This window comes from Pseudophryne corroboree, chromosome 6 (genome assembly GCF_028390025.1).
Source record: "Pseudophryne corroboree isolate aPseCor3 chromosome 6, aPseCor3.hap2, whole genome shotgun sequence".
Taxonomy (NCBI): Eukaryota; Metazoa; Chordata; class Amphibia; order Anura; family Myobatrachidae; genus Pseudophryne; species Pseudophryne corroboree.
This window is the reverse complement of record NC_086449.1, coordinates 373,713,775-373,741,224: the sequence shown is the minus strand read 5'-3', so window position 1 is coordinate 373,741,224 and position 27,450 is coordinate 373,713,775. Positions and strand designations below refer to the sequence as shown.

Genomic DNA, 27,450 nt, shown 5'->3' with positions numbered 1-27,450 from the left:
TTGTAGTTGCGTCAGTGGATTGCGGATGCAGAATCCAAACGTAGTGTGGAATTCCTCCCCATTTCTGGGGAATGGCTCTTTGGGGATGAATTGGATACCTGGATTTCCAAAGTTACTGCTGGGAAATCCATGTTTCTCCCCTCTGGGGCCTCGCCGGCGAGACGCTCCTACCCGGGGCCATCTGTCCAGTCCTTTCGGTCTCACAGATTTTGAGCGAAGGCCGGTAGTGCCTCCAATGGGACTAGAGGCACCAGAGGTAAGTCCAGAAAGCCTGCAAGCCCCAGCTCTCAGGAACAGACCACCACTTCTGCTTCCGCTAAGGCCTCAGCATGACGGTGCCCACCCACCCCGAGGGGATCTCGAGGTTGGAGCTCGATTGCGTCACTTCAGCCGCGTCTGGTAGACTTCCTACCAGGTTACCTGGGTCAGAAATCTCATTTCTCAAGGCTACAAGCTAGAGGAATTCAACAGTACTCCTCCCCAACGATTTTTCAAATCAAGCTTACCAGCTTTGGAGGATATGCAAGTTACGTTGCAACAGGCCATCCAAAAATTGGCCCAGTCCCACGTCATTGTTCCAGTACCAATACCGCAATGCGGCAAGGGGATTTACTCCAACCTATTTGTGGTGCAGAAACCGGACGGTTCGGTAAGACCGAATTTGGCTTACCTGTGGTTTGCCCTGCTGGGCAATCACTTCCAATTCCAGGCTCTGCCCTTCGGCCTGTCTACAGCTCTGAGGGTATTCATGAAGGTCATGGCGGAGATGATGTTCCAAATCCGGGTCAAGGGGGTCAATGTTGTCCCTTACCGATCTTCTGATAAAAGCAAGATCCAGGGAGCTTTTATTGATCCATATCGACCGCACTATCCAACTTTTGTCACACCATGGGTGGATTCTCAACTTACAGAAGTCCCACCTGGAGCCGACTCAGAGAATCCTGTTCCTGGGGATGTTGCTGGATACTGTGGCCCAGAAGGTGTTCCTACCAGAGGACAAGGCGAGAAAACTTCAGGAGATGATCTGCATGGTGCTCCAACCTACTCGAGTGTCCGTCCATCTTTGCATAAGATTGTTGGGAAAGATGGTCACCTCTTACGAGGTGATCCAGTATGGGAGGTTCCATGCCAGAACATTTCAGTTGGATCTCCTGAGAAAGTGGTTCGGATCACATCTACAGGATTTTCCTCCTGTGGTGGCTACAGTCCTCCAACCTACTGGAAGGCTGGAGTTTCAGGATTGAGGATTGGACCCTACTCACAACGGATGCGAGTCTGAGGGGATGGGGAGCTGTCACCCAAGGGGCGCAGTTCCAGAGCAGGTGGTCAACCCACGAAAGCCTCCTTTCGATCAGCATTCTGAAACTTCGTGCAATCTAAAATGCTCTGCTTTAGGCCTCTCCTCTGCTCAGGGATCACGCAATCCAGGTACAGTCGGACAATGCCACGGCGGTGGCATATATCAATCGACAAGGAGGGACAAAAAGCAGAGCCTGCATGCGAGAGGTGTCAAAGATACTCCACTGGGCGGGAAGAAATGCAAGAGCTCTGTCAGTAATCTTCATTCCGGGTGTGCACAACTGGGAAGCGGACTTCCTGAGTTGTCACGATCTCCACCCAGGGGAGTGGGGTCTCCACCAGCAGGTGTTCCAGCAGGTCATCAACCAGTGGGGCTGCCCGCAGATAGACATGATGGCTTCTCGTCTCAACAAGAAACTTCCCTGGTATTGCTCGTGAACCAGGAACCCTCGGGGGACGGCAGTGGATGCACTGGCATCGCCTTGGCCTTACCGGCTGGTCTACCTGTTTCCTCCAATTCCATTGCTCCCAGGGGTGCTAAAGCGAATCAGGAATCAAAGAACCCAGGCAATTCGGATTGCCCCGGATTGGCCTCGGAGGGTCTTCTGGACATGTCCATCGAAGACCCTTGGCCTCTGCCACTAAGAAGCGATCTTCTTCAACAAGGACCGTTCATCTACCCGGACTTACGGCGACTTTGTTTGACGGTATGGCGGTTGAGCAGAACTTCCTAGCTCACAAGGGCCTTTCCAAAAAAGGTTATTGCTACCATGGTTCAGGCAAGAAAACCGGTTACGTCAAAACACTATCACCATATCTGAAGATATGTCTCTTGGTGCGAGGAGCGCAAGTATCTGCCTGCTGAGTTTTACTTGGGACGTTTCATACATTTCCTGCAGGCTGGTGTGGATAAAGGCTTACGTCTGTGTTCCATTAAAGTCCATATTTCAGCGCTCTCCATTTTCTTCCAGAAGAAATTGGCAGTGTTGCCAGAAGTTCAGACATTCTTGCAAGGGGTATTCCACATCCAACCTCCTTTTGTGCCGCCTACGGCACCTTGTGATCTGCATGTAGTGTTGGATTTCTACAGTCCTCCTGGTTTGAACCTCTGATGACGTTAGGAGACAAGTACCTCATGTGGAAAACGGTGATGTTACTGGCCCTGGCTTCTGCTCGACGTGTCTCAGAATTGGGTGCCTTGTCATGTAAAAGTCCAAACATGGTCTTTTACGAGGACAGAGCAGAGCTCCGGACTAGGCAGCAGTTCCTGCCGAAGGTTGTCTCTGCGTTTCACTTGAATCAGCCTATTGTGATTCCGTCCGGTTCTGGCACTTCTGCTCCTCCGGAGGCATTGGATGCTGTGCGAGCCTTGAAGATCTATGTAGAACGGCTCGGATCAGAAAATTGGATTTTAATTACCTACCGGTAAATCCTTTTCTCGTAGTCCATAAGGGATATTGGGCACCCGCCTCAGTGCGTTGACTTTTCTGCAGGTTCTTGTTATGTGGTTACCTGTTCAGCAACGGCTGGTAACAGCAACAGCAACCGCTGGTTGTTATATGTTAGTGGTGTACTGGTATGTAAATCTCACCACTCTTTGTTATCATATTTCCTTCTCCCATATATGTCCTTTCTCCTTCGGACACGTTTTTACCTATAACTGCCTGTGGGAGGGGGCATAGAGGGGAGGATCCAGCACACCCAGTTGAAATTTAAAGTGCACTGGCTCCTTTGGACCCCGTCTATACCCCATCGTACTAGATTCCTCAATATCCCTTATGGACTACGAGAAAAGGATTTACTGGTAGGTAATTATAATCCTATTTTTACATTAGTTTACCACAAAGCCTGAATCACATTTTTATTGGGAAATGTATTGTAAGTTTCGGTCCAGTCAGATAGCATCACATTAACTGCATTCTGCTGTAATGGTCACTGGCTGCTGATGTGAGATGAGTCGGCTGCAGAGGGAGGGAGCTCCAGCTCTGCAGCAATGTGGCGTGATTATTGTTGCGCCCTGTGCCCGTTCCGTTGCACATGGTCCACCCCATCTGAAGGGCAGCATGCCTCCACACTATGTGGCTGCGACAGGTGATTTTATTGCAGGTCAGTCGATTGCGTCCCCAGCCCTGCAGTCTGGCTGTCATCCGGCAGGCATAGTGTTTTCCCCGGAGAGGAGCATGGGGCGGCCTTAGGTTGCAGACGGAGGAAGTTCTGTCGGAGCAGCAATAGGGATTGGGGACTGTGGCTTCCTGGCGCCGTCCAGCTGCACATGTTCTGCTCCGCTTGCCGGCCAGCATGGCACCCCCGTGTCTCTGTATGCGGCAGGTTGTGATATAGGGGTGCATGAGGGAGCATTTCCCCGGTGTGGGGTGTGGGTGTAAGCATCCAGGCATGGTGTCTACTGGGGAGAGGAGTGGCACCCGCCCACCTGCTGCTTCCAAGTACCCTCCGTATCAGCTGTGTTCCCCTCCCTGCTGATGCTGGCAGTACCTGTCGCTGCTGCTGCCGCTGGCCATGGTCACCTCCCTATACTGTAGGTAGTGTCACTGGGCATCTTGTACCTGACTCTGCTGCTGCCACAGGCCATGGTGTAGCTCCCTGCAGATGCAGTTGACTCCACCCAGCGTTGTGACTCCGCCCAGCGTTAGCCACACAGTCACAGATCCAGGCTAATATGTACACACACATATATATATATATATATATATATATATATATATATATATATATATAAAGAGCAAGTTCAGGCGGCACTCCACGGATTTACAAAACCAAATAAGACAGCTACACCAGCTTGATTGTCAACGTTTCAGGTGCTATTTAATTACACCTTTCGTCAGGATACAAATAAAGAAAGTACAACATACCTTATATAGATCACCAGTGTTCAGACCCCAATCACCTTTGCCACCCTTTTCCGGTCACGGGTGCCGTCATTAAGCACGGCCATCCACAGCTGACAGGAAAACGGGTTGCCATAGCAACCCCCAACCAACCAACACGTAACCTACGTGCTCCAGACCACCCACACCCCCGGAGCCCGCCCAGCGGCATCGCGTAAAGCCGCGTCTACCAATGAGCGGACGGGGGAGGCGGGGGCCCGTCGCCTAGGCAACGAAATGCTTACCAATGTGACAACAAACAGTGTGCGGAATCATGCTGGAACATAACACAGGCAATCAAAGCATATAACAATATCACATTGTGGTGCTTCGTCATGAGTACAACAACTAGGTTTAAATAAAAGGTCTGGATGCTGCAATAATCACGATATTAATGAGTCGGTTATCTAAGGAATTACGGCAGTATTGCGGTATATATTAATGATCAGAAAGCTATTACTTTAAAGCTGGTAACATCCATGGAAAAAATTCCTAAAGGCATTGATTAACCACCCTTACAACACTAAATGTGTCAAAGATCATAGCAACAACATAGCCAAATATAATATTAGTTTATGAATCCATTCAGCAATAAGCCGCCTCTCCTAGAAACCGAATTAATTAACAGTTAAATGTGTCATTAAATAGAAAGACTCATTATCGCTGCTAGCAGACCTATTAGGTATACAAAAAAACATATTTGTTGATGCTATTACCAGGCCTATTATACCCAAGCAGAGACAATACTTTATAAAAAGCATAGAAGAGATAAGTTTTCATTGAGGCCCATTGGTGAGACAGTGTTAAAGTTATTTATCCAACGTGCCTCCAACTGCAGCAGCTTCTTATTTCGGTCGCCCCCACGCGGTAATGGTGGAACATGGTCCACCAATTTGTACCGCAAAGTGGCCATACTGTGGCCCATTTCCTTATAGTGACGCGCTACTGGCTGTTCGGTGGCTTTACCCTCCAAGGCCATTCTGATGGCGGATCTATGTTGTGCAGCCCGTTCCCAAAAGGTGCATACCGTTTTGCCTATGTATGCTAGACCGCACGGACATTTAATGATGTAGATAACAAATCTTGAAGTGCACGTCAGCACATGCTTAATGGCAATTTTTTTACCAGAGTGGGGATGCAGTACCACTGGTCCTGTTTCCAGGAATCTGCAAGTTGTACATCCCGTACACTTGTAGGACCCCGGGGGCTTACTCAAAAATTGAGACCTGAGTTCCCTTTGTGGTGATACTATATCAGAATGTACCAACCAGTCTTTTAAATTTCTTCCTCGACGATGACACTTGAGTAAGGAGCTGTTATGGAGCGCTGGAATCGAGTTGTCTGTACTGACAATGGGCCAGAGTATGTTGGCATTTTTCCTGATGATTGTACTGGCCGTCGTGTAAGTAGTTACCAAAGGAACTATCTTCCGTTCAGATTTACTTTTTCTACGTAGGCATTCTTCACGTGATAGTGCCATTGCTTTTTCTTTGGCCTTAATCAACTCATGCCTTCTATAGCCTCGTTGAAGGAATTTTTCCATCAAGTCGTTGATTTCTCTCTCTGCATCCATCTCATTGCTTGAAATCCGCTTTACTCTTAGAAATTGCGAGTACGGAAGACCTTTTTTCATGGCTTCTGGATGGAAGCTCCTTGCATGGAGTAGTGTGTTCCTATCCGTGGGTTTGTGATACATTGATGTAAATAATGCTGTACCTGTTTTTGTGATTTGGACGTCCAGGTAATGGATTGTGTCAGTACTTACATCATAGGTGAACTTGATGTTAGCGTCCATTTGATTGATAAGTGTCATATGACACAAAAAAAATCATTGAGTTTGCCGGACCATATTATAAGCAGATCATCTATATAACGCAAAAATAAGATGATACCGTTAGCAAAAGGTAAATTTTCTAAAAACAGGGTTTTTTCAACGGACAACATAAACGCATTTGCAAACGCTGGGGCCACGTTACTCCCCATCGCGCACCCCAAGCGTTGCAGAAAGAAGGTACCGTCAAACATAAAAAAGTTTCGGGTGAGAGTCTTTTCCAACAAAAGTAAGAAAAAGTCAATATCCGGGCCTTTGTAATGTGAGTTACCAATCAGCAACCGCCTCATTGAGGAAATTCCCTCTCGATGTGGGATGTTTGTGTACAGACTTACTACATCAATGCTCGCTAATACACATTCCTCAGGTAGATCTGTACAGTTTTGAAGGTGGAGCAAAAGTTGTGTGGTATCCATGAGTACCGTCTGCTCTGCTTGGATTACCGGCTGTAGATAATGGTCTAGATATCTGGAGATGGCATTGTATAGCGACCCACGTGCCGAGATTATTGGGCGTCCCGGGGGGGCAGACAGGCTCTTGTGCACTTTTGGCAATGTGTAAAGAATTGGAGTAATAGGATGGTCCACCGTCAGTGCTTTCAGGGTAATTTTATCAATATAATTCTTCTGATATGCATCCTGTAGAATTATATCAATCTCTTTTTTGAATGAGATTGAGGGATCCCCCCCCAATTTCTCATAGACCGACTGGTCATTAAGCTGGCGGTGGATTTCGTCCATGTATTGGGCACGATCCTGCAGCACAATGGCCCCTCCCTTGTCGGCCGCTCGTATCACCAACTCCTTGTTCTCGCTTAAAGATCTCATTGCTACAAATTCTCCTTGTGTTAAGTTCGGCAGGGGTTTATCCATCTTTTTGATCTCCTTGATGACAGTGGATTCAAGCATCCTTGAATAGCTTCTAATCGAAGCATTATGCGTCTGCGGATCAAAATGAGAAATAGGTCTTAAAGGATGATCCGGACCCTCCAAAACCTCAGTGATTGGATTCTTCCCAAAATGCTCTTTTAACTTTAGGTTACGTTGGTGTTTCCATGCATCCACTTTCCAATCAAAAGCATTAAATTTTGTTGTGGGTACATATGAGAGCCCTTTATTCAGTAAACTGGTTTCTTCATCGGATAGTGTATACGAGGACAGATTAATTATGAGATTGTTGCAAGGAATTAGCGTTTTCCTCTTCCTTTCTCCTTGGCCACCCCTCCTCGTTTGGGAGCGTGTTCTTTTCTTCGCGCACCGCCGGTGCGTGTCGAGGTCCCTAAAGGGGGTTTACTGCTTTGGGCGCTGGATAGGGGTTCTTGTTCCTCTGCTGAGCTTCCCCCAGTGGATACCTCAGTATCTGTTAGAAATCGTCTTGAATTTCGTTTATTAAAGAATTGCTTCCTTCTTAGGGGATAACGCCCTGTGGCCCAGGGGTAGACTGTTTGTTCTTCATAGTCCTTATTCACTGTTACCAGTTTTGATTTTTTATATTTGATCAGTTCACTTTTATAGGACTCAACCTTTTGATTCAGTTTGGTCATCCAATCTGTATTGGGGTCGCTTGTCAAGAGGGTATTGGAGGATTTTACCAGGTCTGCTATTTTAGCTTTGGTTTCATTCATTATTCTGGTGGATTCTTCCACCACTAATAACATCAGGTCACATGAGCATTTGTTCAACACTGCCACCCAGCGGCGACAAAACTCCGAATTCATCCTCCCTATAGTGGGGATATTTTTGATTCTAAATCCCCTGGGGATCTTCCGTTCCCTATAATAATCAGAGATTGTTACGCTATGCAGGTGATAATCTATCTCCTTTTTCTTTAATTTGAGTAATGAGAAATAAATGTCCTCTGCGGCATCTACACCAGCAGTACTTTTAAAGGTGTCTTTGTTTAGTAATATCTCTGCCTCAGAGTCAGTGAAGCTCAGAAACTCCCCTGTAGGTAGGGTGATAGTCTGAAAACCTGGAATATTTTTCAATCTGCCTTGACTTGATCCCTCCATAATTGTGAATCAATCAAAGCAGCAGCAAGCCCTTATGCATAAACAAACACTGTGTTCACAAATAAGCGTGCAGAAAAGAATAATTTAGTGAGCAAAAAAGACGGTACTGACACAAATCCATATCATTTTTGAAGAATGGTTGCCATGTCCAATAAATATCTGACAAGCAGAAATTTAATGCATAAAGTTCCCAAATGACCGGCACTCCAAACAACTTGTTAATTACCTGGGTGCCCTCCCACGGTCCAGACAGAGCAGAAACAAAGAGCAAGTTCAGGCGGCACTCCACGGATTTACAAAACCAAATAAGACAGCTACACCAGCTTGATTGTCAACGTTTCAGGTGCTATTTAATTACACCTTTCGTCAGGATACAAATAAAGAAAGTACAACATACCTTATATAGATCACCAGTGTTCAGACCCCAATCACCTTTGCCACCCTTTTCCGGTCACGGGTGCCGTCATTAAGCACGGCCATCCACAGCTGACAGGAAAACGGGTTGCCATAGCAACCCCCAACCAACCAACACGTAACCTACGTGCTCCAGACCACCCACACCCCCGGAGCATTTCGTTGCCTAGGCGACGGGCCCCCGCCTCCCCCGTCCGCTCATTGGTAGACGCGGCTTTACGCGATGCCGCTGGGCGGGCTCCGGGGGTGTGGGTGGTCTGGAGCACGTAGGTTACGTGTTGGTTGGTTGGGGGTTGCTATGGCAACCCGTTTTCCTGTCAGCTGTGGATGGCCGTGCTTAATGACGGCACCCGTGACCGGAAAAGGGTGGCAAAGGTGATTGGGGTCTGAACACTGGTGATCTATATAAGGTATGTTGTACTTTCTTTATTTGTATCCTGACGAAAGGTGTAATTAAATAGCACCTGAAACGTTGACAATCAAGCTGGTGTAGCTGTCTTATTTGGTTTTGTAAATCCGTGGAGTGCCGCCTGAACTTGCTCTTTGTTTCTGCTCTGTCTGGACCGTGGGAGGGCACCCAGGTAATTAACAAGTTGTTTGGAGTGCCGGTCATTTGGGAACTTTATGCATTAAATTTCTGCTTGTCACATATTTATTGGACATGGCAACCATTCTTCAAAAATGATATGGATTTGTGTCAGTACCGTCTTTTTTGCTCACTAAATTATTCTTTTCTGCACGCTTATTTGTGAACACGGTGTTTGTTTATGCATAAGGGCTTGCTGCTGCTTTGATTGATTCACAATTATGGAGGGATCAAGTCAAGGCAGATTGAAAAATATTCCAGGTTTTCAGACTATCACCCTACCTACAGGGGAGTTTCTGAGCTTCACTGACTCTGAGGCAGAGATATTACTAAACAAAGACACCTTTAAAAGTACTGCTGGTGTAGATGCCGCAGAGGACATTTATTTCTCATTACTCAAATTAAAGAAAAAGGAGATAGATTATCACCTGCATAGCGTAACAATCTCTGATTATTATAGGGAACGGAAGATCCCCAGGGGATTTAGAATCAAAAATATCCCCACTATAGGGAGGATGAATTCGGAGTTTTGTCGCCGCTGGGTGGCAGTGTTGAACAAATGCTCATGTGACCTGATGTTATTAGTGGTGGAAGAATCCACCAGAATAATGAATGAAACCAAAGCTAAAATAGCAGACCTGGTAAAATCCTCCAATACCCTCTTGACAAGCGACCCCAATACAGATTGGATGACCAAACTGAATCAAAAGGTTGAGTCCTATAAAAGTGAACTGATCAAATATAAAAAATCAAAACTGGTAACAGTGAATAAGGACTATGAAGAACAAACAGTCTACCCCTGGGCCACAGGGCGTTATCCCCTAAGAAGGAAGCAATTCTTTAATAAACGAAATTCAAGACGATTTCTAACAGATACTGAGGTATCCACTGGGGGAAGCTCAGCAGAGGAACAAGAACCCCTATCCAGCGCCCAAAGCAGTAAACCCCCTTTAGGGACCTCGACACGCACCGGCGGTGCGCGAAGAAAAGAACACGCTCCCAAACGAGGAGGGGTGGCCAAGGAGAAAGGAAGAGGAAAACGCTAATTCCTTGCAACAAGCTCATAATTAATCTGCCCTCGTATACACTATCCGATGAAGAAACCAGTTTACTGAATAAAGGGCTCTCATATGTACCCACAACAAAATTTAATGCTTTTGATTGGAAAGTGGATGCATGGAAACACCAACGTAACCTAAAGTTAAAAGAGCATTTTGGGAAGAATCCAATCACTGAGGTTTTGGAGGGTCCGGATCATCCTTTAAGACCTATTTCTCATTTTGATCCGCAGACGCATAATGCTTCGATTAGAAGCTATTCAAGGATGCTTGAATCCACTGTCATCAAGGAGATCAAAAAGATGGATAAACCCCTGCCGAACTTAACACAAGGAGAATTTGTAGCAATGAGATCTTTAAGCGAGAACAAGGAGTTGGTGATACGAGCGGCCGACAAGGGAGGGGCCATTGTGCTGCAGGATCGTGCCCAATACATGGACGAAATCCACCGCCAGCTTAATGACCAGTCGGTCTATGAGAAATTGGGGGGGGATCCCTCAATCTCATTCAAAAAAGAGATTGATATAATTCTACAGGATGCATATCAGAAGAATTATATTGATAAAATTACCCTGAAAGCACTGACGGTGGACCATCCTATTACTCCAATTCTTTACACATTGCCAAAAGTGCACAAGAGCCTGTCTGCCCCCCCGGGACGCCCAATAATCTCGGCACGTGGGTCGCTATACAATGCCATCTCCAGATATCTAGACCATTATCTACAGCCGGTAATCCAAGCAGAGCAGACGGTACTCATGGATACCACACAACTTTTGCTCCACCTTCAAAACTGTACAGATCTACCTGAGGAATGTGTATTAGCGAGCATTGATGTAGTAAGTCTGTACACAAACATCCCACATCGAGAGGGAATTTCCTCAATGAGGCGGTTGCTGATTGGTAACTCACATTACAAAGGCCCGGATATTGACTTTTTCTTACTTTTGTTGGAAAAGACTCTCACCCGAAACTTTTTTATGTTTGACGGTACCTTCTTTCTGCAACGCTTGGGGTGCGCGATGGGGAGTAACGTGGCCCCAGCGTTTGCAAATGCGTTTATGTTGTCCGTTGAAAAAACGCTGTTTTTAGAAAATTTACCTTTTGCTAACGGTATCATCTTATTTTTGCGTTATATAGATGATCTGCTTATAATATGGTCCGGCAAACTCAATGATTTTTTGTGTCATATGACACTTATCAATCAAATGGACGCTAACATCAAGTTCACCTATGATGTAAGTACTGACACAATCCATTACCTGGACGTCCAAATCACAAAAACAGGTACAGCATTATTTACATCAATGTATCACAAACCCACGGATAGGAACACACTACTCCATGCAAGGAGCTTCCATCCAGAAGCCATGAAAAAAGGTCTTCCGTACTCGCAATTTCTAAGAGTAAAGCGGATTTCAAGCAATGAGATGGATGCAGAGAGAGAAATCAACGACTTGATGGAAAAATTCCTTCAACGAGGCTATAGAAGGCATGAGTTGATTAAGGCCAAAGAAAAAGCAATGGCACTATCACGTGAAGAATGCCTACGTAGAAAAAGTAAATCTGAACGGAAGATAGTTCCTTTGGTAACTACTTACACGACGGCCAGTACAATCATCAGGAAAAATGCCAACATACTCTGGCCCATTGTCAGTACAGACAACTCGATTCCAGCGCTCCATAACAGCTCCTTACTCAAGTGTCATCGTCGAGGAAGAAATTTAAAAGACTGGTTGGTACATTCTGATATAGTATCACCACAAAGGGAGCTCAGGTCTCATTTTTTGAGTAAGCCCCCGGGGTCCTACAAGTGTACGGGATGTACAACTTGCAGATTCCTGGAAACAGGACCAGTGGTACTGCATCCCCACTCTGGTAAAAAAATTGCCATTAAGCATGTGCTGACGTGCACTTCAAGATTTGTTATCTACATCATTAAATGTCCGTGCGGTCTAGCATACATAGGCAAAACGGTATGCACCTTTCGGGAACGGGCTGCACAACATAGATCCGCCATCAGAATGGCCTTGGAGGGTAAAGCCACCGAACAGCCAGTAGCGCGTCACTATAAGGAAATGGGCCACAGTATGGCCACTTTGCGGTACAAATTGGTGGACCATGTTCCACCATTACCGCGTGGGGGCGACCGAAATAAGCTGCTGCAGTTGGAGGCACGTTGGATAAATAACTTTAAACACTGTCTCACCAATGGGCCTCAAATGAAAACTTATCTCTTCTATGCTTTTTATAAAGTATTGTCTCTGCTTGGGTATAATAGGCCTGGTAATAGCATCAACAAATATGTTTTTTTGTATACCTAATAGGTCTGCTAGCAGCGATAATGAGTCTTTCTATTTAATGACACATTTAACTGTTAATTAATTCGGTTTCTAGGAGAGGCGGCTTATTGCTGAATGGATTCATAAACTAATATTATATTTGGCTATGTTGTTGCTATGATCTTTGACACATTTAGTGTTGTAAGGGTGGTTAATCAATGCCTTTAGGAATTTTTTCCATGGATGTTACCAGCTTTAAAGTAATAGCTTTCTGATCATTAATATATACCGCAATACTGCCGTAATTCCTTAGATAACCGACTCATTAATATCGTGATTATTGCAGCATCCAGACCTTTTATTTAAACCTAGTTGTTGTACTCATGACGAAGCACCACAATGTGATATTGTTATATGCTTTGATTGCCTGTGTTATGTTCCAGCATGATTCCGCACACTGTTTGTTGTCACATTGGTAAGCATTTCGTTGCCTAGGCGACGGGCCCCCGCCTCCCCCGTCCGCTCATTGGTAGACGCGGCTTTACGCGATGCCGCTGGGCGGGCTCCGGGGGTGTGGGTGGTCTGGAGCACGTAGGTTACGTGTTGGTTGGTTGGGGGTTGCTATGGCAACCCGTTTTCCTGTCAGCTGTGGATGGCCGTGCTTAATGACGGCACCCGTCACCGGAAAAGGGTGGCAAAGGTGATTGGGGTCTGAACACTGGTGATCTATATAAGGTATGTTGTACTTTCTTTATTTGTATCCTGACGAAAGGTGTAATTAAATAGCACCTGAAACGTTGACAATCAAGCTGGTGTAGCTGTCTTATTTGGTTTTGTAAATCCGTGGAGTGCCGCCTGAACTTGCTCTTTGTTTCTGCTCTGTCTGGACCGTGGGAGGGCACCCAGGTAATTAACAAGTTGTTTGGAGTGCCGGTCATTTGGGAACATACATACATATATATATATATATATATATATATATATATATATATACACACATACATACATTATATATATATATATATATATATATATACATACATATATACATACATATATATATATATATATATACACATATACATATATATATATATATATATATATATATATATATATATATATATATATACACACACATATATATATGTGGAAAAAACAGCTGCGGCACTCAGGGTCTTGTGAAAAATTCAGATTTGTATTTGCATCACAAAATAAAACACCAACGTTTCGGGGTGTCTAGCCCCGTTGTCAAGATGTGTCACATCTTGACAACGGGGCTAGACACCCCGAAACGTTGGTGTTTTATTTTGTGATGCAAATACAAATCTGACTTTTTCACAAGACCCTGAGTGCCGCAGCTGTTTTTTCCATATATCCATTTTTACTGAGGATATATATATATATACATATATATAGATCCAAATGCGGAAAAAAGGCACTCCAGAGGCGTAATGAAATCAGCAAAGTTGTATTAAAGTGACGTTTCGGGGATAACCCCTTCCTCAAGACATAACCAACAAGAAAACATAGTGAACTTACCAATATAAGTACCCCTGGACTAGCGGCATCCTCCTCCGTCTCTTCCGCCGCTTCTTCCGTCTCAGGCCGCAATCGTGATGCACTTCCGGGCTGTAGCTCTGCCTAGGTAGGCATAGCAACCCAGGCCGCTTGCGTTTCATCCCGGGAGGCTCGTGTTGCAGTCCGGACTCAAGAGCGCTGCGGGTGGTTAGTCGGGACAGAGATGCCCTCAAACCATATTAATGTTGCTCCATTGCCATTTGATTTTATGTATATGTTTTTTTCTATAGATGTTGTAAGGACTTATGCGGTATTACTAGCCTCCAACCACCCGCAGCGCTCTTGAGTCCGGACTGCAACACGAGCCTCCCGGGATGAAACGCAAGCGGCCTGGGTTGCTATGCCTACCTAGGCAGAGCTACAGCCCGGAAGTGCATCACGATTGCGGCCTGAGACGGAAGAAGCGGCGGAAGAGACGGAGGAGGATGCCGCTAGTCCAGGGGTACTTATATTGGTAAGTTCACTATGTTTTCTTGTTGGTTATGTCTTGAGGAAGGGGTTATCCCCGAAACGTCACTTTAATACAACTTTGCTGATTTCATTAAGCCTCTGGAGTGCCTTTTTTCCGCATTTGGATCTACATGTATTTACTGGACTACGGCACCGGGGCTAGCTGTTGGATACACGAATGAGTGCCGGCTGATTTGTATCCCTGTACATTGGAACTGTGGTTTCTGCAGTTCGTGTTGCATGGCACCTACAGTAATTATCTTGCATTGACTATTTGGACTGACCTATTTGTGCCTCTGCAGACAGCTAAGCCAGGCTGTCTGTTTTTTTAACTTGCACTGCGGTTTTGCACTGGTGTGGTATTTGTATGCAACATTGTCATTATGGATTCAGCCAGTGGCACTTCAGCCTCACAAGATCCAGCAGGATGCCAAAATTTTATAGTACCGCCCGGTGAGATTTTTTGCTTTACCCCAGAGCAAATAGAAGGTATTCTTCTTAAAGAGAAAGTACCCGGGTATGATGCCAAGCTCACCATGGAAGACGTGTACTTTCAGCTTTTTAAGCTCAAACGTCGAGAGACGGATTATCTCTTACATGCCTCCTCTCTAACAGAATATTATAGAGATAAGAAAATCCCTCGGGGGTTTCGTTGCAGAAATACCCCGACGATCGGGAGAGGTAATCCTGAGTTCATTAGAAAATGGATTGGCATCCTAAACAGGTGCGCACTAGATCTGATGATTCTAGTGATTGAGGAGTCACGCTCTGAATTGGACTCTACTCGTGCTAAAATTAAGATCCTAGAGAAAGAGTCCAAGAAATTGTTGAATGACCCGAATAATGCGAGCTGGGTCACCAAACTTGAACAGAGTTGTGAACAGTACAGAAAAGATCTACTTAAATTTAAGAAGAATAAACGATCCACGGTTGATAATGACTACGATGAAAACAGAGTCTACCGCTGGTTATCTGGCTCAGAGGGCGAATATCGCGGCAAAGCTCGTTACCAAAAGAGACGACCATGGCAGAAAAAACGCTCTGCCCGTGATACAGCTAACAGCAACAGTGACAGTGATTTCTGTATCACCGATTCCGAAGATGGTCAATCAAGCACTATTGTCCCTTTAGGCCACGATCTTCAGCAAGCAAGCCACTCAAGCGATCGTCCACCCGTCGGGGAGGGCAGAACAAGAGGCGGCAGAAATGTCGACAAAAAGAAGATTCGCTAATCTTCAATCTATCCGATAGATCACTAACTGACGACGAAGTACAAGTGCTACAGAAAGGTTTATCCTTTGTGCCGACCAACATGCACGATGGTTTTGATTGGCAACAAGATCACCATAAATTGGCACGCAAACTACGACTAAAAGAACATTTTCAGTCTCGTCCGGTTACTACAGCAACTACTCCTATGGATCCTTTTTTGCATCTACACTCTAGTTCTAAATTTGATCCTGTTTCATCAAATGCGTCACTAAAAACTTTCAACAGACTCTTGGATGACTCCGTCACTAAATTTGTTTCTGCTCCAGGGCGTATACGCAAGAATTTGTCTCACCATGAAACCATCGCTCTCAAAAATTTAGCCAGCTATAAAGATATAGTTATTAGGCCCGCCGATAAGGGCGGGGCTGTGGTGGTTCAAAACATCACAGACTATCGGGCTGAAATTGCTCGTCAGTTGTCTGATCCAGCTGTATATATAAAATTGCCGGGTGATCCTACCAAAGAATACCAACGTGAAGTGAGAGCCATTCTTGATATTGCTGTCCAAGAGGGCCTGTTGACTCCATCTCTACAGAAGATTCTTTATAAAGAGCACCCAGTAACTCCTGTGCTCTATACTCTACCGAAATTGCACAAGGACAGTGCTTTCCCCCCTGGACGGCCTATCATATCGGCCAGGAACTCGCTATTACAGACAATAGCTCAGCTGTTGGATTTTATCTTACAACCCCTATTGTTAAGGAAGCGGTCTTTCTTAAAGGACACCACCAGTTTTATTAAATTACTGCTTGATGTGTCACGAGTCCCACAGGGTACCATCATGTGTTGCTTAGATGTCTGTAGCCTCTACACCTCCATACAGCACGTTGAAGGTGTGGAGGCTATGCGTGCTTTTCTTGAATGTCACCTTGATCCTGAGATCTTTGACCACAATTTATTTATTAAGCTGTTGGAACTGACCTTGTATAGAAATTTTTTTATTTTTGATAGTCAGTTTTTCCTGCAACGTCGGGGATGTGCGATGGGGTCGGCAGTGGCCCCATCGTACGCAAATGTATTTATGTTTGCTCAAGAAGAACGTAATTTTTTGAATCGCCCCGATGTAAGCCAGCATCTCCTGCTCTACTCCCGGTACATAGATGATATTTTCATCCTTTGGACCGGGAGTAGAGACAGTTTTGATGATCTGATGTGCAGTGTTAACAGCCAAAATTCAGGCATCAAGTACACGTATTCCTGTAGCTCTGATGTTATGCATTTCTTAGATGTCAAGGTCATGATCTCAGATGGAACCATCAGTACTGATATCTTTTACAAAAATGTTGATCGCAATACCTTTCTAAGGGCTGACAGTCATCACCCACCAGCACTCAAACGGGGTTTACCCCTGTCTCAGATGATGCGAATAGCCAGAATAGTGAGTGATCATACTACTCTTCCTGAGCGTTTAGATGATCTTATTTTGAAATTCATCTCGCGTGGGTATGATCCTAAAATTTTGAGTCAGCAAAAAACTATGGTTTTGGATATGCCTAGGTCTCAATTGTTACAATCTAAAGTACGAGAGCTCGATACACGTATCCCCTGGGTCAGCCAATTTACCACTGCCAGCCCAATTATTAACAAAGCCACTCAAGCATTGTGGCCAATTGTCAAATCAGATAAAGAATTACCCTGCTTTAGAGAAACCAGGCCCATGGCAGCATATAAAAGGGGTCGCAATCTCCGAGACAGGCTGGTTAGATCTGATATCTCGGGGCTAGACAAGGAGGTTTTACCTAATGTATATTATAAACCTCCGGGATGCTATAGTTGCTTCAACTGTACTACCTGTAAATACATGCAGCCCTGTAAAAAATTCTCCCATCCACATTGTGAGAAATCCTTTGAGATTAGGCATGTCCTTACCTGCAGAACTGAATTTGTGGTGTATGTAATTTGTTGCCCTTGCGGGCTTTATTATGTTGGACAGACCACAAGGCCATTTAGGGATAGAATGGCTTTACATCGTTCTGCAATAAGTTTAGCTGGCAAGAATTTAGATCAGCCAGTGGCCCGCCATTTTAAATCTATGGGTCATTCATTATCCATGTTAAAATATTTCATGATTGACCATATTCCACTGTCTATTCGAGGTGGTGATCGCCAGAAAGCTTTACTTCTGGCGGAATCTAGATGGATATTCAGACTCAACACTATGTGGCCCAATGGGCTTAATGACAAAATCAACTGGGATAGTTTGATGTAGCGAGCTTATATCCTTAATTTTTGATCTGGAGGTTTGAATGCCATTACTGTATCCTTATATTGTATTATGATATGATCAGTTTATTACTGTCCCAGCTTGTTTTTAGTCGGGACAGAGATGCCCTCAAACCATATTAATGTTGCTCCATTGCCATTTGATTTTATGTATATGTTTTTTTCTATAGATGTTGTAAGGACTTATGCGGTATTACTAGCCTCCAACCACCCGCAGCGCTCTTGAGTCCGGACTGCAACACGAGCCTCCCGGGATGAAACGCAAGCGGCCTGGGTTGCTATGCCTACCTAGGCAGAGCTACAGCCCGGAAGTGCATCACGATTGCGGCCTGAGACGGAAGAAGCGGCGGAAGAGACGGAGGAGGATGCCGCTAGTCCAGGGGTACTTATATTGGTAAGTTCACTATGTTTTCTTGTTGGTTATGTCTTGAGGAAGGGGTTATCCCCGAAACGTCACTTTAATACAACTTTGCTGATTTCATTACGCCTCTGGAGTGCCTTTTTTCCGCATTTGGATCTACATGTATTTACTGGACTACGGCACCGGGGCTAGCTGTTGGATACACGAATGAGTGCCGGCTGATTTGTATCCCTATATACATATATATATATATATATATATATATATATATATATATATATATATATACACATATATATATATATATATATATATATATATATATATATATATATATAGGAATTGCATGAAACAGTTTTTCAGACAAATTTTTTGCGAGAAAAACAAAACAAAAAACAATTCAATGGTCCAGAAGTAACATAGGGACATGTTAAAAAAAAAAAAAAAACATCTGCAACACAAAATACTAATGACAAAAAATATGCTAAATTAACGTTTTGCCACATTGATAATGGCCCTGACGGAGTTGGATCCTGCCGAGGCTGAACTTCCACCACTGTTTAATAGTCAGATCCAGGAGAAGGGATACAGACAGGATACTGGCAGTCAGAATACTGACAGCGGAATCCCGATGAATCCCAAAGGTAAGTACAGGCGTCAGGGTTAGGCACCAGGGGGAGGTTAGGGTCAGGACAGTATCTGATGGGATTTCGTACCCAACCCCAGGAGAAGCCTAGTCATCAGCTGAGATCCAATTCAGCTGGCCCACAAGGACAAAGACATACAACTAATCTTATATGTTATTTCAGTTGTGAGATACTTTCTAACAACCATTTTCTTAATTTGCTTATTCTTACCTCGGATTAGGAAGTAACCCCCTACAACCAGTACTATTCCAATGGGGGCTAACACGAAGCCAGCTCTATAGCGATAGTTTTTGTACCCCACAAAGCATATCCCGCTTACAGAGTCACCATCCACCTGTTAAAACAAGACACAGAATAAATATCTTACATACTGTAGGGTTAGTGCTTTTGAAAATGCTTCTTTGAGTAGGATTTTTCAGTATTACCGTTTAATTCAAGGTGACTTTTTATGGCTCAGCACGTAATAAAATTATAATAGATGGTATTGCATTTAAGGAACAAGATATTTGCAGTAATAAAACATTGCTGTTTGGTAATCTGGGTGAAACAGACTGTCAACTGGTTACATGGTAAAAATAAATGCTTTAAAGAATATGCAATCTATATAGATTGTTGTACTCGATGGGCAGCATAAAGAATTAAAAGGTGGCATAAGATTTGAAAGCACTCAAATGTATCCTACTGTAACATTCTACTTCTATGTTGAACTCTGTAGGCTTATGCTGGCCATACATCAGGTCGATATAGTGTATGAATACACGATATCGACGCGTCGCTTGGCGCATTGTGTGCACATCATGATGTGATTTGTGGGCCCGCGGGTCGCACGTCGCATCAAATTATCATACGTGCAGCCCATATTATCCGTAGCAATTGTATGCACATCGTACCAAGGGCCCAATTCAAACCTGATCGTTGCTGTGCGTTTTCGCACAGCGAGCGATTATCGATTGACTGCGCATGCACCGTAATGCACATGCAGGTCGCCAAACAGTGACAGGCTGATGCAAAAATCTAAATCTCACAGCCGTTCGCCAACTGATTGACAGGAAGAGGCCGTTTGTGGGTGGTAACTGGCCGTTTTCTGGGAGTGTCAGGGAAAACGCAGGCATGCTCAAGCGTTTTCTGGGAGGGTGTGTGATGTCAGCTCCGGACCCAATCAGCCTGTTGTCATCGCACCGTAGGAGTAAGTCCTGGGCTGCGCGCACACACTGGAAAAATCATTAGATGGTGAGTGAGTTGCGAACGGATTTGCAGCTGTCTGCTGACTGAGGGGCATTTATGCACAGAATACACATGCGATCGTACACTTGCACAGGGCAAATTTACACTCCCCCTTGAGCAGCGACTATCTGATCGCAGGACAACAAAATGAGCAGCACAGCGATCAGGTCTGAATTGGCCCCCATGTTTGATGCATCGTACGATTTTGAGGGGCAGTTCCATGGATTTTTTTTGGGTGAGGCACACCATCAATCATTTAACGAATTGTCATGTGTTCACAGCACCAAATTGTATGTCTAGAGCTGCCGAGGGAATTGAAGGGAAATCGAGACTGGAATCGGATTGGATGCTGGTCGTCCTGGTGATTGGCCAGCATTAGAGCTGTGTGTAGAAATCTACATGGATAGAGCAGGGAGGGTGTAACTAAAACTTTAAATATGTATAGAGTCAGGACAAATAAGCAGATAAGCTGACATCCCAGAAACATTGAAATACCACCAAGAGGAGTTGTAATGATTACGTTGACAATACAGTCTAGTCCAGTCAGGAAAGTTATTTTTGGGTAAGTGCACACAGGCTTGTGGAGTCCAATTACCTGAGCTATTGCAAGGATGGCCACGGTGAGGACAAAAGGGATGGACCACGTCACCAAGTGGAAATATGATGTCTTGCCAGAGAGGGGCTGGTAAGTGGTGCCCAGAGCTTTGAAGGATGTGTGCCAAGCATAAGTCAGCATAACAAACCAGATTACCCCTGACATCATGGAATAGTACACAATAATAAATATAATAACACAGGAGAGTGTCTCATTTGATCTGCAATAGAAACGTTAAAGAGTGTTAGCTAAATGCCATATCTATATAACACAACTAAATATGGGGGTAATTCCAAGTTGATCGCAGCAGGAATTTTGTTAGCAGTTGGGCAAAACCATGTGCACTGCAGGGGAGTCAGATTTAACATGTGCAGAGAGAGTTATGGGCCCTACACATTTAACGAGGTGCCGCCGAGATGCCCGACGGCCGACGGGCGACCCGGCGGCGGGGGGGCAGTGACGGGGGGAGTGAAGTTTCTTCACTCCCCCCGTCACCCGGCTCCGTAGACTTGCAGGCAAATATGGACGATCTCGTCCATATTGGCCTGCATGCACAGCCGACATGTCCCCAGCGATGAACGAGCGCGGGGCCGCGCATCGTTCATCGCTGGTGACTCCACACTGCACGATATGAACGTTATCTCGTTCATTAATGAACGAGATCGTTCATATCGTGCAGAAAGATCGGCATGTGTGTAGGGCCTATTAGATTTGGGTGCGGTGTGTTCAATCTGCAATCTAATTTGCAGTGTAAAAATAAAGCAGCCAGTATTTACCCTGCACAGAAATAAAATAACCCACCCAAATCTAACTCTTTCTGCACATGTTATATCTGCCTCCCCTGCAGTGCACATGGTTTTGCCCAACTGCTAACAAAATTCCTGCTGCAATCAAGTTGGAATTACCCCCTAAATATGTTGTGTACACTGTTTTATCAATTCCAGTATTCAAATACAATATATCTATAAAGTTATAATGGGGCAGAAGGCAGAGTTCTAAAATGGGGCAGAAGTACATGAACAGCACACAGAAGCATAACACATCATGAGTGACAGTAATTGAATATTCTACTTATATGACTACAAGACAAACTAGAGAGGTCATTGTAAGTGTACAATCTTGGCAAGATATTAAAGTAGATAACTATGGGCCTGATTCAGAATTATACACAAATGCCATTTTCTAGGCTACAGAACTGCTAATGTTAGCAAGTGAAGCTGCCGCCCAGAAATGAAAAGAGACGCCCACCGGAGCCTTCACAGCTGAATACACATTCGCAGCCTATATGCAAAATTGAGGAACATGGAGGCTAAGGGTTGCCCTATGGTTACGCAGACTGGACACGTCAGTAGTGACGCATGCGCCGTGTTGTACGTACAAGCTTGCAGCTGATGTCAGATACATACCATGAAAATGACAATGATACGCCTGCCTTTTTGCAACCACTCTCTGTCAATATCCTCCAAATGGTCACTTCCTGTTAATCGCTTTCCCATGAAATCCTCACTGTGAGCGGGATCATAGCGGGACCTTGAAGCTTGCGCAGTGTGATAGCAGCACATGAACAGACTGCTGATAAATTGCTCACTTGTGTGAATATCGGTCATTGCGCACAACTCTGAATCAGGCCCTTTGTCCTCTTGCTACTTCAGCTTTGCTACTTATGTCTTGCATGCTATGATATCTTAATGTTTTTGCTATGTATTGTGTGTAGACAAGGGTTCAAATTCAATTAGTCGCATATACGCGCTCTTGCTTAAAGTGCAAGTCAACTCAAAAAGGCTTCCACCAAGTCGAGTCATAATTCTGGCTGGTAATACCTATGTTAAGTGTGTGGATAAGTGGGGAAATCACCCTGTACCCAAAAAAAGTGGCAACTAACATTGGATAACTGTATAATAGGTGTGAAATCAGGGATTTTTTTAATGCATTTTTTTTTTTTTACTAAAAAAAAAAAAATTAAACAAGTAAGGTTTAGGCTGTTAGAGTCCCGGTGCGTTAGGGTTAGGCTGCAGGGAGGGGTGTAGGGTTATGCACCCCTCCTCGGAGGGTTAGGGGTGGGGGGGCGGGTTAGAGGATAGGTTTAGGCTATGGGGGGGGGGGGGTGTTAGGTTTAGGCACCTACAGGGGGGTTAGGCTGTGGGGACGAAGGATTAGAGATAGGGGGTTGGGGAGAGTGGAGAACACGTCTTACTCACCCGTCGGCTTCGTAAAAATCAATTACAAGGCATGGTTTTGAATTATAAGTGATTGCCCCTTTAAAAAAAGTCTGCTATCGGTCAGCATCTCGCACCTCTGCTGATCTTGGGCGTCATTACATCTGGTCTATAGTATTTTTGTTGTACACTTCTGTGGGTATACTACACCATGTCATCAGATCAGGAAGAGACTAGATTTTGGTACACAAAGGAAGGCAGGCAGCACACTTTTGTATAAACAGCAATACCTTCTGTTGCCCGTCGCTAGTTATACTTTTATGACAGAGTCTGACTGGTGAATCAAACATTATCCTGTCAGCCCTGAGTTAGCAGCTTCAGATAATTTTTTTATATAAATGAATACAACTTACGTGGGTTCACCGAGCCTCATTGTGCCATCCCCCCGACAGACTATTTCATTGCGGGCACCATCCATGAACTGTGCGAGCCACCCAATGCTGCCCATGAAGAAGCAAGCATTAACATAGAAAAGAATCACAGCAGGATAACGGTTGGAGTTCTTCCAGTCTGATAAGAATGTGGCCTGGTAAGAGGGGTGGAGGACAAACAAAAAATTAGCAATGATTCCTCAATATCACTATAACTTAGGTCTGTCACATCCTCTCACCACTGCATTGTATAGAATCTTAGTAACCTACATACAGAAGCCTTGCTGTTTGAGCACTCACATGTTTCAGTGACCTCATTAATGTTTTTAACTGCACACTTGCTTACCAGAGTGAAGAAGGTACAGAATATGGTGACTGAGCTGAATATGGCGATGTAGACATGCATTTCACGATGCTCCTTCATGGTGAAGAGTGGGTTCTCACACTGAATACCACAGCCTTCCACATCCTCGTACCAGCTCTTGGGATTGTCTGTGCGGACCAAAGGTGCCTCACACTGTCCTGAGCTGTTAAACTTGATGTTCTGTACCTCATTCTGCAATCAGCATAAGATTATAATAATTAGAAGCAACCCACATACTGCTTTCTGCATTAACAAATCTTGTAGACATGTCATCCAAATGAAATGGATACCACTCTAAGAAAATAAGTCAAATGCTTTTTAGAAGTTATGCCCCCAGGGCGTGGCTTGGCTGCTGGAGGAGAAAGACACACAGCTTGAGAGCTCCTGTGAATCCCCCTGATAAAAGTCTATATTTGATTACCTGGGCCCATTCACCCACATCCATCCGTCTCCCTTATTGCCGGTGGAGTGTTCTGAGCTGCTCTGGGGGAACGCCGCGGAATCGGGGAGTGCTTTTTAGCGCTCCTGCGGGTTGCGGCCCTCCCCCCGGACAGAAGCCGGGGCCTGGAGTGATTGCGGACCCCGGCCTGTGTACCAGACGTCCGTGTACCCCTCCCGGCGATTCGGGAGCTCTGCGTGGGGCTTACAGGACACCCACCTTGCATTGACTGCCCTCGTGGACACCCGCCGCTGCCGGACTCTGAGGCTTCAGACGGCGAGGTCGGTGGGGACGGCGGCCGCCATCTTCTTGAAACCCTGCCTGAGGCCTGGACGGGAGACGCGGAGTGGCGGACGGCTGCTCGCGGCATCTGACCCGGCGCACTCCCCGTCATCACTGCAACCTCCGACGGTCGCTTGGCGGATCGAGACGAGAGCCAGCGGCCGGGAGCGATCTGTTTGGGGAACCTGAATAAGGTGCATTAAGTGAGCTGCCTCCCTTGCTGCCTCGCTGCGGCCATCTTCCCAGCGACCACCAATGCCAACGCGGCTCTCCCATCGGGGCTATGTGAACACCAAAAGCGGAGCGTCCACAACCGTGTCCTGTATGCTACCACACTGCCTACCCCAGTGCTTACAGGTGCTGGCCTGACGTATATTATGCTATAATATGTCCAAGCCACGCAGAGGGGATAACGGGTTATACTTCTAATTGAGATATGTCATCAAGTTTTTTTTTTTACTTCCTTTGGGAACTGTCCGGGACTCTGTTCTCTTCACTCAGACAGATGACAAGACGGCGCCGCTCTGGTAACGCATCGAAAGCTAAATCCGCGACCACTCAAGTTGCAGCCTTCCATACTCTATTTGGCACCCCCGTGCCTGACCCCGTTACCTCCATTCCTCTCTCTAATACCCTGCCGTCAACCATCATGGAGGACACCGGGGCCCTGCCCTCTCCAAAACACCGCCAAGCTGGTCCTGCCAGTAAAGACTCTGCCGATATGGCGGCAGTCCTCCTACAACTACGCTCTCTTCCGACTCGCCAAGACATTCAACAAGACCTATCCAATATGGAGAAAAGAATCCAGGATTCCCTACAAGCGAGTCTCTCCACCATCCAGTCTGATCTCACGCAAGTAGCAAACAGAGTGGTTGATTTGGAAGATCACAGAGATGAAACGGACTCTAAGCTCGCCGACCTCCACGATCTTGTATCTCGATACTCCCGTACCACCACCGAAATGAGACGTAGACTGGATGATATAGATAACAGAGGTAGGCGGAATAACTTAAGGGTCAAAGGTCTACCCGAAGATGTGCAACCCCAGGACTTGGTCGCGGCACTGACTACAATATTCAACGGCCTTATTGGTGCCGACCCCAACTCTCAAATAGTGTTTGACAGAGCGCATCGGGCACTACAGCCGAGGGGGGCGCCCACGGAGCGTCCTAGAGATGTCATCTGTCGGCTACATTACTTCCAGGTGAAAGAGACTATTCTACAGAAGTCCAGACAGGTCCCGACCATAGATTTCAATGGCCACCACATTCAGATTTTCCAGGACCTTTCCTGGGTGACCCTACAGCAGAGACGTCTTCTCCATCCCCTTACGGAAGCTCTTCGGAAGAAGGATATCAGGTTCCGCTGGGGCTTTCCTTTAAGTGTCCAGGTCACCCGTGATGGTACCCGACATGTCCTTGAGGACTATGATGGTGTCCCAGCATTTTGTACCGCGTTGGGCCTACCGTTAATCTCGCTGCCAAACTGGACAGACCCCCTGCAGCTTCCCACCACGACACTACCCCGCGGAGAACCTTGGAAAAAAGTGGGCTCCTCCAGAAGACGTAATCGGGCTGGCAGAACGGCTGAAACATCTGAAATTCCGTGACAGCGGTTGCCATCCTAAAACGTGATATCCTTTTTCTATGTCACCTCACTGAATGCTCACGTTGATCTTTTTACAGGTTGTTCCATGTATAAGCTTCAATTGCCCTGAGATTGCCTACTACTCCCTTATTGTTAGCAGTTATTCATGTACTTAGTTTGCGAGGTTTCTTGTGGGCAGTGTGGGATTAGGTGGCGAGATAGAGGAGGCGGTTGATTGGTTTACCTCCGCACATCTCCCTCCTGACCATGACATATTCCCTTTATAAAACCTTTTTATTTAACTATTTAAATGTGTTGATCCCGTTATCACCCTTTGGACCCCCCCTTTCTGCTGTATATTCTTAGACCATGGGCTGCTTAACTTATGCTCATGGCTATCAATGCAGAGACTGCCACTATTTGTCGATGTCTATGTTTTTTTTTTCTCTTTCTTTGGATTACTTCCTTTTTTCTGTGTTAAAAATACCTATGTCTTCCTTTCTTTCCTCGTGTGTTCCCCTGCCTACCCCCCCCCCCCCCCTTTACAGGGCCACTACCAACCCCGGGCTTTATATGGCGAGGCACTGTGTCGGAGTTGTAGTCATGGCATATTGTTCAGTCTGTTGGTTCCTACATTCTTTTCTATATGGCTAGTTTAAAAATTATCTCCTATAATGTCAAGGGTTTAAATATCCCTGAAAAGAGATCGGGCTTACTACACACCCTACATACTGATGGGGCGGAAGTTGTTTTCTTACAGGAAACGCATTTCAAGAAGGGGGCCTCCCCTGGTCTTCGCTCACGTCACTTTCCTACTGGTTACTTTAACAATTACTCGGGAGCGAAGGCTAGGGGTGTTGCCATACTCTTCGCCAAACATCTGAGATTGATGGATGTTTCCGAAGTGTCGATAGGTGATGGGAGGGGAATTCTGGTCAGAGCTTCCATAGCCCACCAGACATTCACCTTTGTAAATCTCTACCTTCCTAACCGGGGCCAAACTCGATTTCTTAGAGAATCATTGGAACTAATCGAGCAAAACCTGAAGGGCACTTTGGTAGTGGGCGGAGATCTTAACTGGGTCCTTGAACCCTGCTTAGATTCCTCCTCTGAGTCTCCGCGGAATACTATTAGAGAGACCAGACAATTTAAAGCTGTTTTACATGATTTCCAACTAGTTGACGCTTGGCGTCTTTTACATCCCTCAGACAAAGACTTCACCTTCTACTCACCCCCACATAACTCATATTCTCGAATAGATTGCCTCTGCGTGAGCCATGCCCATCTTGATCAATTGATTGATGCGACAATTGGCCAAATAACAATATCAGACCATGCCCCAATTACGCTCATACTCTCTCTCCGTCATCCTCCCCCCAAACACTGGCGCTGGCGATTTAATGAACAACTCCTTCGGGACCCTGTTTGCCGAGCCCAAATTGAGACAGTAATAGATGATTATATCTCTTTGA

At 45.4% G+C, this 27,450-nt stretch overlaps 1 protein-coding gene across 2 annotated transcripts in view; it reads right to left on the bottom strand.

The window, feature by feature from the left end:
• Positions 1-27,450, bottom strand: part of SMO (smoothened, frizzled class receptor) — a 75,881-nt gene that overhangs the window by 27,485 nt on the left and 20,946 nt on the right. For both annotated transcript variants that reach the window (XM_063926719.1, XM_063926720.1), the window contains exons 3-6: positions 23,653-23,862; positions 23,289-23,461; positions 20,720-20,939; positions 19,111-19,234 (exon numbers count right to left, since the gene is read on the bottom strand). In XM_063926719.1, coding sequence (XP_063782789.1) covers positions 19,111-19,234; positions 20,720-20,939; positions 23,289-23,461; positions 23,653-23,862 — 727 coding nt within the window. The remainder of the gene's footprint in view (positions 1-19,110; positions 19,235-20,719; positions 20,940-23,288; positions 23,462-23,652; positions 23,863-27,450) is intronic.